We start from the raw sequence: 19,479 nt of genomic DNA, 5'->3' as shown, positions 1-19,479 counted from the left end.
GCATTGCTTTGTCGGAGAGAGACCACTCTCCGGGTCCAGCAGTTGACGACTGAGGAAGTCCGCCTGGACGTTGTCCACACCGGCGATGTGCGAGGCCGCTAGCCGGACGAGATGACGCTCCGCCCATTGCATCAGCAGCGCCGCCTCGAGCGCGACCTGCGGGCTGCGCGTGCCTCCTTGTCGGTTGATGTAGACCACGGTGGTAGCGTTGTCCGATAGGATTCTGACTTCTCGGTTCCGAAGAAGCGGGAGGAAATGTCGCAGAGCTAGCCGGACCGCTCTGGTTTCCAGACGGTTGATTGACCACTTCGCCTCCACCGTGGACCACGTCCCCTGCGTGGCGCTTCGATCGCAGACTGCACCCCAGCCTGCTAGACTGGCATAGGTGGTCACCACCACCCAATTTGGCAGATCGAGGGACATGCCACGGGCCAGGTTCGGCGGATCCAACCACCAGCCCAGACTGTCCCTGGCATTCTGTGGGAGCGGGAGAATCATCTGATAGTCCTGCAATACTGGTTTCCAACGGGAGAAGAGCGCCCACTGTAAGGTCCTGAGGTGCGCGAAAGCCCAAGGTACAAGGTCGATGGTGGACCCCATCACTCCCAGGAGTTGCAGGTAGTCCCAGGAGGTGGGCTCTGGTAACACAGAGAACCGTCGTGTGTGATCCCGCAAGGATTGAGCTTTGTCCTGGCGCAGAAAAACTTTGCCCAGTAGGGTGTCGAAAGTTGCCCCCAAAAAAAACCCAAGCGTTGCGAGGGCATGAGGGAGCTCTTGGAGAAGTTCACTACCCATCCCAGGGAATGTAGAAACCGTACTACTCGAGTCACCGCTGAGCGTCCATGATCGAATGACTTCGCCCGGAGGAGCCAATCGTCCAGATAAGGATGAACCAGGATGCCCTCCTTCCGGAGAGCTGCCGCCACAACTACCATGATCTTGGTGAAGGTGTGCAGCGCCGGCGCCAATCCAAACGCGAGAGCCGTGAACTGAAAATGCTGGTCCAGAATTTTGAAACGAAGGAAACTGTGGTGGTCCGGGCGGATGGGAATGTGCAGGTAGGCCTCCGTTAAGTCCAGGGAGGCGAGGAACTCCCCCCGATGCACCGCCGCAATCACTGACCGGAGCGTTTCCATGCGGAACCGAACGACTCGAAGGGATTTGTTGACTTCCTTGAGGACTAGGATAGGCCGGAAGGAACCGTCCTTCTTTGGTACGACGAAATAGATGGAATAGTGGCCCGAGCCCACCTCTCCGAAGGGCACGGGCGCAGTAGCGCCTATCTCCCGGAGTCTGTCCAGAGTCAGCTGCACCGCTCCTCTCTTGAGGTCCGAGCCACAGGGGGAAAAGATGAACCTTCCCTGCGGGGGGCGGACAAATTCCAATGCGTAGCCGTGTTTTATGGTATCCAGGACCCACTGGTCCGAGGTGATCCGTGCCCACTCCGCTTAGAAATACGTTAGTCGGTCCCCAATCCTGGGGACAGGGGAGTGGGCGAGACTGGCATCATTGTGAAGACTTGGTATAGGGGTTCCCGGTTCCGGGAGTAGTGTGTGCGGGCCGATGCCCGCGGAAGGCGCGCAACCAGGGCTGAGACCTGGGGGCGGATGGCCGGGAGCCCGTCTGTCTGTAGCCCCTGTAGCGCCGTTGCGCCCTGGCTCTGGTCCGAGAAGAAGAAAACGCTCTGGATGGTCGAAACCTATCCTCCAGCAGCCGATGAACAGCGTTCTCCCCCAGGGACTTGATGATCTGGTCCAAATCCTCCCCGAAGAGGAACTTGCCCCTGAAGGGAAGAGAGCCCAGACTGGACTTAGAGGACGTATCAGACGCCCAATTGCGTAGCCACAGTAGTCGTCGTGCTGCCACTACCGAAACCATGGATCTTGTGAGGACCCGAAAAAGGTCGTACGAGGCGTCCGCCCCATACGCCACTGCGGCTTCTAGCCGATCTGCCTGGGCAGCCTCATCGGACGGCAGGTTCTGAGACGTGAGGAGTTGTTGCACCCAAAGGAGACTAGCCCGCTGGGCAAGCGAACTGCACATCACCGCCCGCATACCCAGAGCGGAGACCTCGAAAACCCGCTTAAGGAAAACTTCCAACTTACGATCCTGTGTGTCCCGCAACGCCGCACCTCCCGTCACTGGGATAGTCGTCCTCTTCGTGACCGCCGACACTGCGGAGTCCACCTTTGGGACCTTGATGAGGTCCAGAAAATCTTCGGGGAGCGGGTACAGCTTTTCCATAGCCCGGCTGCTCTTCAGGGAGGCCTCCGGGGTGTCCCATTCCCTGGTGAGAAGTTGTAAAAACGAGTCATGAATGGGAAAAGCCCGAGCCCTCGGCCGGAGTGCCGCCAGGACAGGATCTCCCTTCCTTGAAGAAGTGATGACAGCGGGAGCTACTGGGGCAGGCGGGTCTGGTGGCGGATCCAAATCTAATTCTTGGATGATCTGCGGGATGAGGTCGTCCAGCTCTTCCCTCTGGAAGAGGCATAGGGTACGCGGATCATCCCCCTCCTGTGTGCCGTCCCCTTGTCCCCCGTCCGGGAGGTCAAGTCCATGTCCCGCTGGGTCTGCCACCGCCCCCACTGCCGCGGGCGTGGATCGGACCCGGGTAGGAAGGCGGGAGGCCCCCACTCCCGGAGGGTCGGGGGGGGCCGGCGTCGAGGGCGACATCCGAGGGATCTTAGGAGGGGGGGGGGTCCCACAGGTGCTTCCAGCCCCTGCAGATAAGCGGTATGCATGAGCAGGATAAACTCCGGAGAGAACCCCGGCCTGCTCGGGTGCGCTTCGGGGGCGGCGTGGTTCCTGCTCCCTGGCTCTGGGTGCTTGGTTCCTGCACCAAAATCGGGGGAACACCCCCGCTGGTAGAGTCCTCCAGGGATCCGTTCTCCCTCGTGGCCTCCAGGGATCCGTTCCCCCTCGTGGCCTGCGCCTCAGGGCGCTCAGAATGTAAAATGGCCGCCGTTCCCGCCAAAAATGGCGGAGTGGCCGGCCCGCACCGCCCGGGCAAAAAAGAGAAATCAGTCAGGGACTGTGAGGTACCTTCCCCCCCGGGAAGGCATCGTGCACAGATGCCCTCCCGGGAAATCCGGGACCCCGGGTCTCCGCAGGCCGCACAGCGGGACGGCCGCGGCATCGGGATCGCTGCAGGAGAAAAGAAAAAGCCACGGGGGGGGGGCCACGCGCACAAAGGCGCCGCTGCGGGGGGGCCCGGTCGGCCCGCACTGCCCGCTGTCTGAAAATAGAGGAGGGTGCCGCGGGGGGGCCTTCCTGGCCACACGACCCGCCCCAGACATCTTTCCCTAAATGGCTCAGCAGCCCATGAGGAGCTGTAAAATGGCCGCGGGTGAGGGAGTAAAGAGCGAAGAGGCCGGCTCCACCGGCTTTCGCGGGCACCGGGGGCTGAGCTGTAAAGGAAAAAAACTACAAAGGAAAAACAAACTTACCCCTGGCTGCAACGAGAAATAAACAGCAAGGCCGCAGAGAAGAGACAAGGAAGATAAGCCACTCCCCAGAAGTTGAAAGAACTCTGCCTTTTTTTTTTTTTTTTTTTTTTTTAAACTTAATACAAACTTGATACAAACTTGATCCACAGAAAAAGACAACAACAAGCCATAATCAAGCAAGAAAGTGAAGGAAAAGGAGGGGAAGCCTGATTCCCCTACTCGCATCTGCTGGAGTCAGAAGATACTGAACTCCTGCAGAGGGGGTAGTAGTATATATGGATACGCCCCCTCAAAGCTTGTGCTGACTCCATCTGCTGGATTGGGGACATAACCCACTGTCTGGACTGATCCAGGTACGTACAGGGAATGTACATTTTTTTTTAATGTTAATTATATTTTTTTGTATTGTTGTAGCTTGGTGAATCTTCTCGATATACTCTCTGTAAATCTGTTTTTGAAATTAATAAATATAAAAGAAAAAAAGACAGATTATGTTGAGTGTGGGAGAGTGTGCTGAATGTGGGAGAGTGTGCTGGCACTCTGCATGTATATGTTGAGTGAGAGTGCTGGGACTATAAGGAGAAGAATGCTGAAGCTAGGAATGGAGAAGTACTGGAGTTAGGGGGAAGGGTGAGTGTGTCGGAGGTACAAGTAGCTTGGCTGTGGTGGCAGTGTGTGGGGATTGTAGGGGGCTCTGTGGGGACTGTGCTGGCTATGGAGGGGTTTGCTCAGTAGTGTGTGAAATGTGCTGGGATTGTAGGAGATTATGCTGGGGCTGTGGGAAAGAAAACATTTTAGGTAAGATTTTTCATAATACATGTTTACAAAATTTATCGCTAATTTGAAGTAACTGAAAACACAACCCAATAAACATAGCGATATGAAAACTTGAAAGACATCAATTTTAATCAACTTAAAAACAAAACAAAACAGAGGTCAATATTCAGCACCACGTAGCCAGAAAAGTGGTGCATTTTCAGTATTTATCCAACTAAATAGGTACCTGGCTAAGTAAGGTGCAAGATGGGGATGTTCCAGGGCAGAGCTGATATTTGGCCTTATCCAGATAAGTTAGCCAGATAAGTTAGACCTGCTCCAGATCTAAAGTTAGCTGGATAAACTTATCCACAAATATTCTGGAACCGCATCTAGGAACTTTGAAATGATTTTGGATTTAAGGGAAGTCTGTTTTTTGTAAAAGTATTTTGTGGAGATCACTTTGAAAAATTATTTTGCATGATAACGCAAATCTGATTTTGATTTTTTGGACTATGTCTGCAATTATGAAAATGGGAGTATGTTCATAACAATTATTTTTTCTATGAACTATAAACAGTTTTTTGCACACAGTTTTGTTCCTAAAATTTATAAATTAGAATTTGATAATGTTATATATTTTGTTGGTGATGTTTTGTGTATTTTTGTTACTTTGTATATGCCATATCTAAAATACATACAATATAATCTCTTACAATACAAAATATGTTTTTGTCTCATAAATTAAAAGAAACTTTTATGTGGAGAATAAAAAGTTCACCTTTGGGAGAGGAGAAATAAGCAGAATCCCTATGTCCAAGTAACCCATGGGATATGCTCACTTACGGGAATTGGCAGCAGGCAACAACACATACTTCAATGTTCCCTATCCTTACTTCACTTTTCATTCACATGCAATCAGATTACGTGCCAGAGATCAAAAGCAAACTCCGTACATAGAAAGACGCAAATATGCAAAACTCACTGCAGATCCAGGTTTCATTGGTGTGGCCGCTGGGAGAGGAGTTAACACATGACCTCCCTGGAAAAAGTAACATGCAAAGAATTAGTTGGTGTCACTGAAGAAAAGTACTGATTTTAAGGCAGGTCCTCAAAATGCATTGCAATTATTGCATTTCAGAAGCAGATGTTCAGGCACTTCAGGTATAAGGCCAGCAGTTATGACAGTATTGAAGATGGACATTGTAGGTCAGCTTCTGTCTTGCTTTTTGTAAATTAAAAGAAAATGACAAGCTAGTTGAGTGCTTATTCCTTTCTGGAAGCCTAAATGGATTCTTATTTGCAAAATTAAACTGTGATTTGACAATTCAGTATTAACAGAGTAAGGAGGGACAGCGTATGATGGCTTCCTAATGATTGTCAAACAGACAAAAAACAAGGAAAGAGGAAACACAAGGGAAAATTAAAACCAAAACAAAATATGAAAGACTGTGGGAGGAGATTTACTGTCAGAGCCTGGCACAGAAGCTGGACCCTTTCTCATCTTTCTATAGATATACAGAATGGCAGTATTCTATTTCAACTCACAGTCTCAGTCTGCCAGAATGTGTCAACAATAGGGCACTTCTTGTTTCCCACCAAATTATAGTACCACAGCCATGCTTCAGGGTTGATGGGTTCCCCAACTGTTCCCAGAACCTTCAGGGACTGCCTGTTATACCTGCAACGAGAGCCAGAATGAGCAACAATGAAGAATATCAATACTACTATTACTATTAATAACCATTTCTATAGCTCTATTGGATGTACACAGTGCTGTACAGATACACAAACATTCCCTGCTCCATGGAGCTTGCAGTCTGGTCAAGACAGTTAATTAACTAGGGAAGGGGTGGCATGGGCAAGTAGCTATCCAGCTACAAATGTTCACAGAGAGATCAGAGATTTTGGATTCATATCAATCCAGTTTTATGACTAAATTTAGCTCTGAAACAGTTTCAGTGACACTGGTGATTCAATCATTGGGAATGGAGATAGCTGGGTGGCTGATGGATGCGAGGATAGTTTGTTAACTAGCCTGCCTGGTGCAAAGATAGATTTCATGCATCATCTACATAGGATTTTAGAGGGATGCTGTTGAGGATTCACATGTGAATATCAATGACATAGGAAAGAAGAGGAGGGAAATTCTAGAGGCTGAATTTATGCATTTAGGTACAATATTGAAATCTAGAGCTTCCAAAGTACCATTCTTAGAAATGTTACCATTCCACACTCAGGACCCCAGAGGCAAACTGTGCTCTGGAGTTTCAATGCATAGATAAGATAATGATGCTGGGAGGACGACTTTAGATTCATTGGGGTAGATTTTTAAAAACAGCGCGATCGCGTACTTTTGTTTGCGCAGCAGGTGCAAACAAAAGTACGCTGGATTTTATAAGATATGCGCATAGCCGCGCGTATCCTCTAAAATCCTGGATCGGCACACGCAAGGCTGCTGATTTTGGGCAGCCGGCGTGCGCCGAGCCGCGCAGCCTGCCTCCGTTCCCTCCGAGGCCGCTCCAAAATCTGAGCCTTGTTCCAGTTCCAGACGTTCCTAGCCTTGTTTTCAGTCTAGCCTTGTTCCTGCTCTGCCCATGCCTGTACTCGCTCACCTCTCACGGTGTGTCTTGGGGCTCCTCCCTGAGCCGCGCCATGATCCAAGGCAGGGGTCGGGAACCTTTATGGCTGAGAGAGCCATGAACGCCACATATTTTAAAATGTAATTCCGTGAGAGCCATACAAGACCTACCAAATTAATTTACTACAACCCCCTACTCTCCTGACGCCCCCCCAAGACCTGCCAAATTAATTTACTACAACCCCCCCCTCCAGACCCCCCCCCCCAAGACCTGCCAAAAGTCCCTGGTGGTCCAGCGGGGATCCAGGGCTCGCAGACAAATCTTTAATAAAAAAGTAAAAATCTAACAAAAACCCCACCCTCCTGACACCCCCCCAAGACCTCCAAAATTAATTTACTACAATCCCCCACCCTCCTGACCCCCCCCCCCAAGACCTGCCAAAAGTCCCTGGTGGTCCAGTGGGGGTCCAGGAGCGGTCCGGGAGCGATTTCCTGGACTTGGGCTGTCGGCTGCCAGTAGTCAAAATGGCGCCGATGGCCCTTTACCCTCACTATGTCACTGGGGTCGACCAATGGCGGCGGTAGCCCCTGTGACATAGTGAGGGCAAAGGGCCATCGATGCCATTTTGATTACTGGCAGCCGACAGCCCTTTGCCCTTACTATGTCACAGGGGCTACTGCCGCCATTGGTCGACCCCAGTGACATAGTGAGGGCAAAGGGCCATCGGTGCCATTTTGACTACTGGCAGCCGACAGCCCAAGTCCAGGAGATCGCTCCCGGACCGCTCCTGGACCCCCGCTGGACCTCCAGGGACTTTTGGCAGGTCTTGGGGGGGGGATCAGGAGGGTGGGGGGGGTTGTAGTAAATTAATTTTGGAGGTCTTGGGGGGGCATCAGGAGGGTGGGGGGGGGGGTTTTGTTAAGATTTTTACTTTTTTATTAAAGATTTGTCTGCGAGCCAGATGCAGCCATGAAAAGAGCCACATCTGGCTCGTGAGCCATAGGTTCCCTACCCCTGATCCAAGGGCTCACAATCTCCCTTGAGTAAGCAACCGCACTGCAGCATACGCAACAATATCATCATTGCCTGCTGACCCAAAAGGCTGGTGAGTATGCCTGGACTGCTTGTACTCTCAGATACCTCCTGACTCCAACTGACCGAGGTGCTTACCATATCCTCCTGCCACTGGGGTCTGTGCTCTGCTCATCTCTCTCCCGGCCCTGAACCAGGGCTGGCCCCACCTACCTGATGATATCATTGCTTAGGGTCCCAAAAGACTGACAAGATCGCCTGAGGCACTGTGCACCAGAACAGCAGGCATCTTTGTCACAGGCAAGGAGAAACAGGACAAGGGAGCATGCTTCTTTGTACATACATAGGAGGTAATTTTAAAAGATGTTACACATGTAAATGTAACATAGTATCATAGCAATTTTAAAAAGCCATTTACACGCGTAAAGTGCACTTATACATGAATATCCGCCAGAGAATTCAATGTCATATATTGCAGCAATTTCCAAAAGTGCATTTAAAACATTTAAAACCCAATTTTAAGTGTTAATGCTTTTTAAAAATCAAGCCCTAAATGTCCTGATTATTATGTTTAATGATTTATTGTTTACTGCTTAGATTTTTTAGGTGTTTATTCTTATATTTTATTTTTAATGGTTTTTATTATGCTATTTTTAACGTGTCTTTCTGACGCTACCAGAAATAGTACAATTGTCTTAGGGCAGGGATGTTATACAAACGTATGTCAGAGTAGATATTGGGCATATGAATAGTCAGCCAACCCTCTAATTTCTTCCAATTTGACAAACTAATCAATGTTAGCTCTATTAGGAGTAGAATTGCAGTTTATTACAATTTGCTAGCAGAGGACCAAGCCAGATATACTTTGTATCACAGCGATATGGTTTTTGAAAAGTGACCAGGCGCTGCTTTTACAATTATGTCCTCTGCTGGACAGTTACACTGACAGCTTATGCTTCCAGCGAGGCTGCCCAGAGCAATACTGGAAGCACCCAGGATTACATTCTATTTCAAGCCTGGGTCTGCAAACGGGGGCATGATTCAGGTTCTGGGTGGGTGAGAGGGCTTGGGGAAGGAAACAGGTAGGTTGCATGGGAAGGAGGGCCAGCAGCAATATTATCTTTAGTTCCACTTTGGAGGGGTTTCGTGGAGAGCCTCGGCCAGCAGGAATTTTAAAGTTTTATGGCATGGGGTTGAGAATTGGGCCAGGAGGCCCATGGTTACAATTTTTTTTAAACCATAGGAGTGGCACAATCTTTTGTTACAAGGCTGTTTAACTTTAGACCTGTCTTACAGCTTAAAAATTGGCTGTTCCCAGATAATGTAACTCCTCCCAAAAATCCCTCAGGAATGCCTTTACATTATTTGACTAAATTTTAGAGGGATAACATTTAGCCAGATAAGTGGGAGAAATATTGAAAAGTCAGCATTTAGCTGGAGTTATCCAGCTAAATGTTTTTGAATATCAACTCCCATGTGTCCTTTAAGCAACACTTTCAAAAATATTTAAATCTAACAACTCAAAATTGAATCATAAATCATTCCCTGCTCTCATAAGTGAAAAACAGATGTGTTCATATACCCCCAGTCACCCTATAGATATCAACCAGGTGCACACAAGTGGAAAGATAGGACACACCTAAAAAACACTTAATTCTAGAGTATAAATCAAATGCACAATATCCAAAAATTTTCAAAAACCTTTTTAGAAAAAATTGTGCATTGAGTGCAACAAACTACAATATTTATCTTGTACCATCAGTGTTTCCTATTCACACACACCACATCCCTTTTACATAGATGGAAAGAATTCCTCCCCCATCCCCAACTGCAGGCAGGTGTGATGATGATCCACATGTGTAGACAGAAAAATTTTCCAATGACCAGTTACTGTACTCTACAAAAATCATTCCACCCTGACCTGGATCATATTTCACCATTGGTTTTCTCAAGGTGGTGTTTGCAAACTCATACGATTACATTCCAAGTTACTTTTGAATTCAACACATGGTCTTACAGCTTCCACAACTATAGGTTCAAAAATACTGAACCAAGTCCTTTATATAATCCAGCTGATTCAATTTTGGGTTGTTAGATCTAGATATTTTTGAAAAAGTGTGGCATATAGGATCCATATATTTTTGTAATAAATGTTGTCCTGTAATCTTGTCCATCATATTGTAAATTTTGATCTTCCATCATAATCTATGTTTTTATGCAAATTCCATGAAAATTGTCTTCTAAATGTTTTAAACCCCATAAAGATTAATTTTGTCACAAATGTAATCTCAGAGAATGAATCTATAATGTGAGTATGAGCCCTCAGCTCATTGCATCTGGTAGTGGGAAACCTCACTTACTTTTTGACTGGCTTCTCTCCAAATTTCATCAGTAACCGGATCACTGTTGGTGCTGTGTAAAACTTGGTCACTTGGTACTTGTCAATGATCTGCCACAAGCGACTGACACCAGGATAGAGGGGAAGACCTTCAAACTGAAATAAGGAACTGTAATTAATACAATCTCTTAAGGAATCTTGAAAATCAGAAATCCACATTAAAAACGGGGACGCTTTCCTGAAATTGTTGTCAAAGTGTATAGCACCATTACATAGACCTAGACACGGACATTGTCAGGATTGATAAAATTGAAATAGCTGATATTCGTTTAGAGTCATGGTGCAGCAACAAAGATCTGCAAATTGCAGCAACTGTCTGTGACTCATCTGCAGCTCATTAGGAACTGGCCAGGAAGTATGAATCAATCTTATAGCTTCAATTTGCACATTTTTGCTGATGTACCACAAAGAGAAATGAACACAAAACAGGACTCTGAGTATTTTTAATGTTATTTATTTCTTTATTTTTAATTTAGCATGCGCAAACATTTTAATGCAACTGCAACATTGCTCCCCACTTCGACAGCAGGGGAGGAATGGGGAATTGGATTCAGACACCAACCAAGAGGGCCCTGATTTCTACAGATTGGGCTACTGATACACAGACATAAGGGAAAAAGCACAGGACTGCTTTTATGGCCAAGTCCATAGGCAAAGCATGTCAAGCAGTACTGTCTGAATTTTCAAGAAGGCTCATCACTCAGTAAAAAATGTTGCTAGCTGCAATTTTTATGGGTTATCATAAGATTTAGGGATAACTGCACAGAGCAGCAGTTGCTACCCTTAAGAGAAACATGGGGATAAACTGCAGTTACTACTTTAAGAAGCTTCCTGGGCAGAAAGGATGGACCATTTGGCTCTTTCTTGCCATAATTTCTCTGTTTTTAAATTAAATTAGTAATTCAAATTCTTACTACTGCTCGGATCAATTTTGCAGATTATTCAACAGGCAGAATATAAATCAAATAAACAAATTAAATAACTCGTCTTCTTCTGTTACACAGAACCAACAGTATGCAAACAAATAAGTTCACACATTTAGAAGGTAAGTTTTAAATCCTGCAACTAGCATGCAGGCCCATGGGTACTTTCTGCACCCAGGCATGCATGCATGCAAATTTTCAAAGGCAAACTTCTTGTGAAATCCCCTCATGCTACCTGCTGGCTCCACCATTCTCCTCCTTTTCAGCACAGGTAAAAGCACTTAAGCTGCAAAATAGAGCAGAGGGGAGGCCAATTACCAACCAGTGATTTTACAGCTTCATTACCTAAGAACATAAGAACATGCCATACTGGGTCAGACCAAGGGTCCATCAAACCCAGCATCCTGTTTCCAACAGTGGCCAATCCAGACCATAAGAACCTGGCAAGTACCCAAAAACTAAGTCTATTCCATGTTACTGTTGCTAGTAATAGTGGAGGTTATTATCTAAGTCAACTTAATTAATAGCAGGTAATGGACTTCTCCAAGAACTTATCCAATCTTTTTTTAAACACAGCTATACTAACTGCACTAACCACATCCTCTGGCAACAAATTCCAGAGTTTAATTGTGCGTTGAGTAAAAAAGAATTTTCTCTGATTAGTTTTAAATGTGCCACATGCTAACTTCATGGAGTGCTCCCTAGTCCTTCTATTATCCGAAAGAGTAAATAAGCTAGGTAAAGTTATTTGAACACTGCCTTCTAAAAATTCAACTTCTTTAAAATTTATATCCAGAAGGTAATTTTAGTACAGCCCCCGTAGAATTAAAGTCTAGTCCAAATTTTCAAAGCAGATTTATGCATATAAGTCTGCTTTAAAAATCTGTGGGGTGTCTCACTAAGAGGATAATGTGCAAACATCTCTGCACGGCCCCCATATACAAGGGTGTATATGAATTCACGCAGATTTGAAATAGTATTTTAGAAACCGGGGAGATCCATCTGTACAGGTTCTAAAATACTAATACTAATATCCAAACTTCTCACTGTATTTCAGATGAGGTATTTGTCATAACAATAGTAGGTGATAATAGAAGACTAAAGTACCTCTATTTTCCAAAGTGATTAACTCAAAACAATTTTTTGTAATTTAAATTACCGGAGGACGGGGAGAAACAACGGGGAGAAACAACGATGAACTGATGTTACCATGGCCCCATGAGGAAGGTGTTTAACCAAAACATGGACCGTGTCGGGCAGCTTGTCAAAAATACCTCAAGGCACTGGGTCAAACTGTTTCTTCACGATAAAGCTAAGTAGCTGAGATTTCACAATGCAACATTGCATATATGATATATAGAAGAATGATTTTTGAAGCATGGCAAAAGAAATGTAATAACTTCAATAATTGATTTTATTTACACAAAATGGTGCATTGACACGAACGGCAAAGAAAAATATTTGAATGACCAATGATTATACAAAGTGTGGTAGTAGAGAATGCTACATACTATCCCGCACATAAAGGCTAAATGACTGTGCAGAATTTGCACCATTAAGAGCCTAATATGAGGTCAGGTTCTAAAATATGCATATCCATGCCTCCTAAAGTATGCGCATACTTGGGAAATTTAATTTGTGCATACTTTTTCACACACGTGTGTGTGCATTTCCAGTTTTGCTGGGGCAGGCTTATTTCAAAATTCCATCACCAGGGACATGGCCAGGCTAGCCTTCCTAATGGTGAGAAACAAAGCCCTCCTATTCCCCATTTGGAGGGGTCCGCTAGAAGAACTGGGCAAGGCCTGATGAGGCTTCCAAACAGAGTATAATCATGGCACCTCCTACCACCGCGGGACATGTACCTCACGGGAAACAGGGAGGTGGGGGGAGGGGAGGTGGGAGGGGATGGGCAAAAGCCAAACAACTTATATTAATGGGCAAAGGGACAGCAAAGAGCCACTGTAATAATGGGTCAAGGGTAAAATTCTAGAGAAATGAGTATTAATACAATTAAATGAGTTTTTAGAAGAATATGTTCTAGATGAAGGACAATATGGATTCAGAAAATACTGGGGAATCAAAACGTTATTTCACTAGTTGATGACAATCAGTGTAATCTTGAAATATTTAGTTCTGGAGTACTCATTCAGTTGGACTTTGCTGCTGCGTTTGATACTATTTCTCACCCTTTGTTACTTGCAAGATTGAAAAGGACTGGTATTGGAGGGACCGTTTTTAAATGGCCCCTCTCCTATCTGTCAGATAGGAGCCAGAAGGTTGTATGTCAGCATATTGAATCGACATGGTTAGCGCTATCAGCTTCTTTAATTAATATATTTTTATAGCCTTTGTGTTCATTATTAAATTCATTGGGGATGGTGTACAAATCAATGCAGAAGATTTGCAATTTTTTATTCCGAGCCAAGAACCTGGGATTTTCCCAGAAGCCACTTTAAAAAATGTTATGGGGCTGTTAAAAATTGGTTTATTAGTAATTGTCTAGTTTTAAATGAAAACAAAACTACACTTGTTTGGCTGGGAAAGAGTACATACAGAATTATTTGTCGCCTATGGATTTCCATTTAGTGGTACAGTAGACTATTGCAATGTTTTATTCATAGATCTTCCTAAATATTTGATGAAAGTGTTACAACTGGTTCAAAATGCGGCTGTAAAAATATTTGGTCTAACATGGGGGGAAAGTGTTAAGCCTCATATGAAAATTCTCCATTGGTTGCCTATTTTACAATTCAAGTTGCTTTCACTAGTGCATAAGGCAGTTTATGAAGAGTACAGTTGTTTATCTTCTAAGAATTTGTTATATGTGCCAAATCATGCCTTGCGCTTTAATTCACAATATTTTTTTAATGTCCCTTCTAGTCAGGATTTTAGATTGCAATGTACTAGATCTAAAGCATTTTCAATTGTAGGCCCCTGTGAATGGAATAAGTTGCCACTACAGTTCCGTTCTGAAGCAGATTATTTATTTATTTAGCCATTTTATATACCGTGGTTCCAAATGAAGATCACAACGGTTACATCATGACATGAATATTATAGATAGCCAATTACACTCACTTGATGAGTTCATATATCATACTTTTTAGCAATAGACACATACATCATACAGATTATAAAATGTTTCGCAAAAAATTAAAGGCTTATTTATTTACACAGACATACTTGGATTAATTTCTATGAATTTAATGCAGCTCCATTTGTTTTGAAATAGTGCTGTTATGTTGCATTTTAATGTTTTAATTTATTGTCGTGATGTGATTTTTATTGTGTGTCTGTTATGTATGTGATTGTAATTTGCGCTGGACTGTTTGGATTTGCGGAATATAAGAAATTTTAAATAAATAACTGGAAAAAAATAGAAATATACCATTGAGGAGGTCACAGAACCAGCAACACTGAAGTAAGAACATTTTATTCCTACTTTTCTGTATAGTCTGAGGACCTCAAGAAGGCATGCCAGGAGCTGTGCTGCAAGGAGAGGGTCTAGTTGTACCAGCTGCATGCCAGGTAGGAGGCAGCCAGAACCAGCCTGAATTTAGGTACAGTCAACATAGGCATCTGCCTCCGGCACCAAATTTTAAGAGGTGCCAGAGTATTGCCTGCTCCCATGCCTCTATCTGGGCCTGCCTCTAAGCTGTAGCAACATGCCTTTCTAGCAGTAGCAGCAACACAACTTTAAAAAGGAAATGTAGCGCAGGGCCTCCATCCACCTACCATGCTCTCAAGGCCCTGCGGCACCCTGCCCCTCACACGTTTCTGTAGTAACAGGAAGCCCCTGTGGATGGAGGGTACAAGGTGCCGTAGAGCCTTGAGAGAATGATGTTGAGTTGCTACTACCTTTGGAGAGGAGTCCTGCCATGGCTCAAAGTTAAGGGGGATGGACCAGAGAGGAGAGGAAAGGGAGACAATCTGGGATCCCTTGCCCCCCTCTTTTCACCCTCCCTGTATTTCTGTCTAATAACTTTGCAAGGGTGGGAGATTGGAATTGATCCCCACCGCTGCCTATGGGCACCCATTATATAAATCCGGCCCTGGGTCAGATGTAAGTTCCCTAAATGCCCATCGGGGGAAGGGGCGGGTTGTCAGAAGATATCCAGATAAATAGCACTATAAAAAAAAAAAAAAGTTTGAAGAAAAAGTGAAGGGCCTGTGGCTCAAAAATTAAAGGATAAGCCCTGTCAGGCCATGTTGCCCATACCCCATACCCCCAAACCCCTTTTACATTTTTTAAAATGTACTGGGCTCCACCAGCCCCCCACCCTGCTAAGCCCCTTCTCCGGTCCTTTCAATAATAAAAGACATAGCTTCCATCGGGCCTTCCCCCCACTTCCCTTCCCCTCGACCCCTCAGACCTGCCTCCCAATTCCAATGAATCCTATAAATTGCGGCGGGGAACAGGATCGGAATTTACCTGCTCCCTGCAATCTCCAGTGCAGCCTCTATATAAACTGTGCTGGAAGTCAGTACTCTTGAGACAATGGGAATGGGTATCAATGGACTTCATTATCAATCTATCCTTTTTACAAAGAAAGATCACGATTCTGGTGGTGGTGGTGGATTCATTCACCAATTTGGCCTATTTAATAGCCATACTGATCTTGCCTCTTCCCATGAAACAGCAGGACCTATTAGTTTGAAAAGTAGTGCATCTACACAGCCTGCCACCTCATATCATATCTGATTAGGAATCTCCAATTTGTTGCACACTTCTGGAAGGAGATAACTACACATCTTGATGTTACTCTCCATTTGTCTTCAGCATATCACCTACAAGCTGATGGATCGACAGAACGGCTAAATCAGACTCTGGAGCAGTATCTCCATTGCTTCTGTAATTTTCACCAGATGAACTGGACATAGTTACTCCTTATGGCAGAGTTTGCATATAATAATTTCATAGCACTCAGCCATTAAGGCCTTCCCATTATTTGCAAGCTATGGCATCCATCGTTGTTTCCACTTGGGGATCCCTGCAGCGGCGCAGTGGGTAAATGCTTTAACAGAGGTACATGTGCAAGTTCAACATGAATTGGAACAAAGACTAACAGAAAATATTTGTCATCAGGTGATGCCAGGAAACCCTGCAATTCACAGTAGGAGACAACGTGTGGGTCTCCCACAAGGCATATAAGCAGCAAGACACTCAAGTATACTCGAGCAGACATTTATGGGACTGTTTCTGATTCCGTACAAATAAATTCAGTGCCATTCTGGCTTCAGCTTCCAGCCAACCTGCATATTCTTTCCTGAACCCCTAAAAAAACCTGATCCTTTCCCAGGAAGGCATCCCCATAAGAAAATTAGGTTCTTACCTTTTGCTAATTTTCGTTCCTGTAGTACCGAGGATCAGTCCAGACTCCTGGGTTGTGCCCCCCCTCTAACAGATGGAGACAGAAGTTTATAAACAAAAAACTCCGCCTACATATAGGCTGGTGCCACCTACAGTCTGGCAGTATTACTAAATGTCAAAGTAGCAGGATAACCCGCAACAAATAACCCAAATAACACTGAAGATTACCTCCAAACTAAGCCAAGCTTAACTCCACCCAACTGGATACCGAACTCGAGGTAACCAACAAATAAAGCCTTATTCCAGAATCAGCACACAAACCACACATCCTCTCCCGGCAGACAATCGCAATACTGGGCGGGACTCTGGACTGATCCTCGGAACTACAGGAACGAAAATTAGCAAAAGGTAAGAACCTAATTTTCTTTTCCCTGTACGTACCAGGATCAGTCCAGACTCTGGGATGTACCAGAGCTTACCTACTGAGGGTGGGAGCCGGAGAGGCCTGCTCTAAGCACCCCTTCTCCAAACCCCGACGACCCTGGCGCCTTCACATCCAAACGATAGTGCCGGGCAAAAGTGTGGACCGACTTCCAAGTGGCCGCCCTACAGATCTCCTCTGTAGGAATATGTTGGCATTCCGCCAGGAAGCGGCCCTGGGCGCGAGTAGAGTGGGCCTTCAGCTCCACAGGCAATGACCTCCCCGCCAACAGATATGCTGAACGAATGGTTTCCTTCAACCAACGAGCAATTGTAGTCTTGGAGGCCGCTTTACCTCGCCTGGGGCCACCATAGAGGACGAACAGATGATAGGATACCCTGAACACATTAGTGATCTCCAAATAATGCAACAAGACGCGCCGAACATCTAGCTTACGCAGTCCCTAGCCAAGGGGTTCCGAAGACTGCACCCTGACCAAAAGATGGCAACTCAACCGTCTGATTGACGTGAAAAGACGAAACCACCTTTGGTAAAAACGACGGCACAGTACGCAATGAGACTCCAGAATCCGAAATCCTCAGAAAAGGTTCTCGACACGACAGAGCCTGCAGCTCAGAAATCCGCCGCGCCGAGGCCATGGCCACCAAAAATACCACCTTGAGCGTCAAGTCCTTAAGAGTGACGTGCCGGAGAGGCTCAAACGGTGCCTTACACAGCGCTTTAAGAACCACATTCAAATTCCAAGACGGACACGGAGGACGAAACGGAGGGCGTAACTGTTTCGCCCACTGAAGGAAACGCACCACATCCGGATGCTGCGCTACCGAAGCTCCGTGCACCCGCCCCCGGAAAGATCCTAGCGCCGCAACTTGCACCCGCAAAGAACTACAGGACAGGCCCTTAGCTAACCCATCCTGGAGAAACAGCAGAATATCCGGAATAGTCGCTCGGGTAGGTGCTGTGCCGCGATCCACACACCAAGTCTCAAACAGTCGCCACACGCGCACGTACGCCAGAGACGTAGATTTCTTTCGAGACCGCAACAGCGTGGATACCACTGAAGCAGCGTACCCTTTGGAGCTCAACCGCTGCCTCTCAAAAGCCATGCCGCTAGACAAAAGCGCTGCACCAGGTCGAAACAAACGGGTCCCTGATGTAGAAGGCCCGGAAGAGACGGGAAGCGAAGCGGCCCCTCGACCGCTAGATTTACCAGATCCGCGAACCACGGCCTCCTGGGCCATTCTGGAGCTACCACGATCATGTCCGCCGGGTGCTTCTCTATTCGACGCAGCACCCGCCCGATCAACGGCCACGGAGGGAACACGTAGAGCAACACGTCTACCGGCCACTGAACCACCAGTGCATCCACTCCTTCCGCCAACGTCTCCCGTCGACGAGAGAAAAACCGAGGAGCTTTTGTATTTTGAAACGTGGCCATCAGGTCCACCGCCGGCGTGCCCCACCGATCGCAAATGAGTCCGAACGCGTCCCCGCGAGCTCCCACTCCCCGGGATCTAACCAATGCCGACTGAGAAAATCCGCCTGGATGTTTTCCACCCCGGCTATGTGGGAAGCCGCGAGACTGCTCAGATGGGCCTCTGCCCAGATCATTAACAACCGAGCTTCTGCCGCTACCGGTTGACTCCTGGTTCCCCCCTGGCGATTGATGTAAGCCACCGTGGTCGCATTGTCCGACAGAATCCTGACCGATCGACCCCAGACGAGCGGAAGGAACCGCAACAGAGCTAACCGTACCGCTCGAGTTTCCAACCGATTGATGGACCAAGACGCCTCCCGAGCTGACCATGTTCCCTGAACCGCTCGCTCGAGACAGACTGCTCCCCAACCGAGCAGACTGGCGTCCGTGGTAACCACCGTCCACGACGGAGTTTCCAACGACACTCCGCGACTCAAGTTTTCCTGGCAGAGCCACCACGACATACTTTCCTACCTCCAAATCTTCTTTTTTTTTTTTTTTTTTTTTTTTTTACAAAACACCTAACCAACGTAGGCCTTACACAGACTGTAGGTTTTGCACCCTCTCCACCTGCTAGGAGACAGAAGAATACTGCCAGACTGTAGGTGGCACCAGCCTATATGTAGGCGGAGTTTTTTGTTTATAAACTTCTGTCTCCATCTGCTAGAGGGGGGGCACAACCCAGGAGTCTGGACTGATCCTGGTACGTACAGGGAACTCTCCATTGCCAATCATAGTAAAAGAGCACCAAGAGTTCATTGTTTGCCATATTCTGGATGCCAGATTTAACAGAGGATGCTTGCATTATTTGGTGGACTGGAAAACGTACAACCCAGAGGATCACAATTGGGAAATGGCCCAAAATATGTATGCAAAAGAGCTGGTGGCCACATTTTACTAAGAACTTCCAGAAAAGCAGGGGAGGGGTAATTCTGTCAGGCATAGAAGGGATCAATCCCACAGCCCCAAGTGTTTAAAACCAGGGGATCCTGCAATGGAGCCTCAGTGATTCTGACTCACCAAGAATCCTGTAGGAAATATTAATTTAAGCAAAGTTAGGGAGGACCTGTCTTCCAGAAGTTTTCTATTAAGAACATAAGAAATTGCCA

General features: G+C 46.3%; 1 protein-coding gene across 2 annotated transcripts in view; it reads right to left on the bottom strand.

Moving 5' to 3' along the window:
* The window catches only part of ACSS2 (acyl-CoA synthetase short chain family member 2), a 196,116-nt gene that overhangs the window by 71,318 nt on the left and 105,319 nt on the right, over positions 1-19,479 (bottom strand). For both annotated transcript variants that reach the window (XM_029611497.1, XM_029611496.1), the window contains exons 10-12: positions 10,177-10,310; positions 5,751-5,883; positions 5,188-5,244 (exon numbers count right to left, since the gene is read on the bottom strand). In XM_029611497.1, the coding sequence (XP_029467357.1) occupies positions 5,188-5,244; positions 5,751-5,883; positions 10,177-10,310 (324 nt within the window). The remainder of the gene's footprint in view (positions 1-5,187; positions 5,245-5,750; positions 5,884-10,176; positions 10,311-19,479) is intronic.

The sequence above is a fragment of the Rhinatrema bivittatum genome, chromosome 8 (genome assembly GCF_901001135.1).
Source record: "Rhinatrema bivittatum chromosome 8, aRhiBiv1.1, whole genome shotgun sequence".
In the NCBI taxonomy this organism is placed as follows: Eukaryota; Metazoa; Chordata; class Amphibia; order Gymnophiona; family Rhinatrematidae; genus Rhinatrema; species Rhinatrema bivittatum.
Note: the sequence above shows the minus strand (reverse complement) of the source record. Positions and strands in the feature narration are given on the sequence as shown.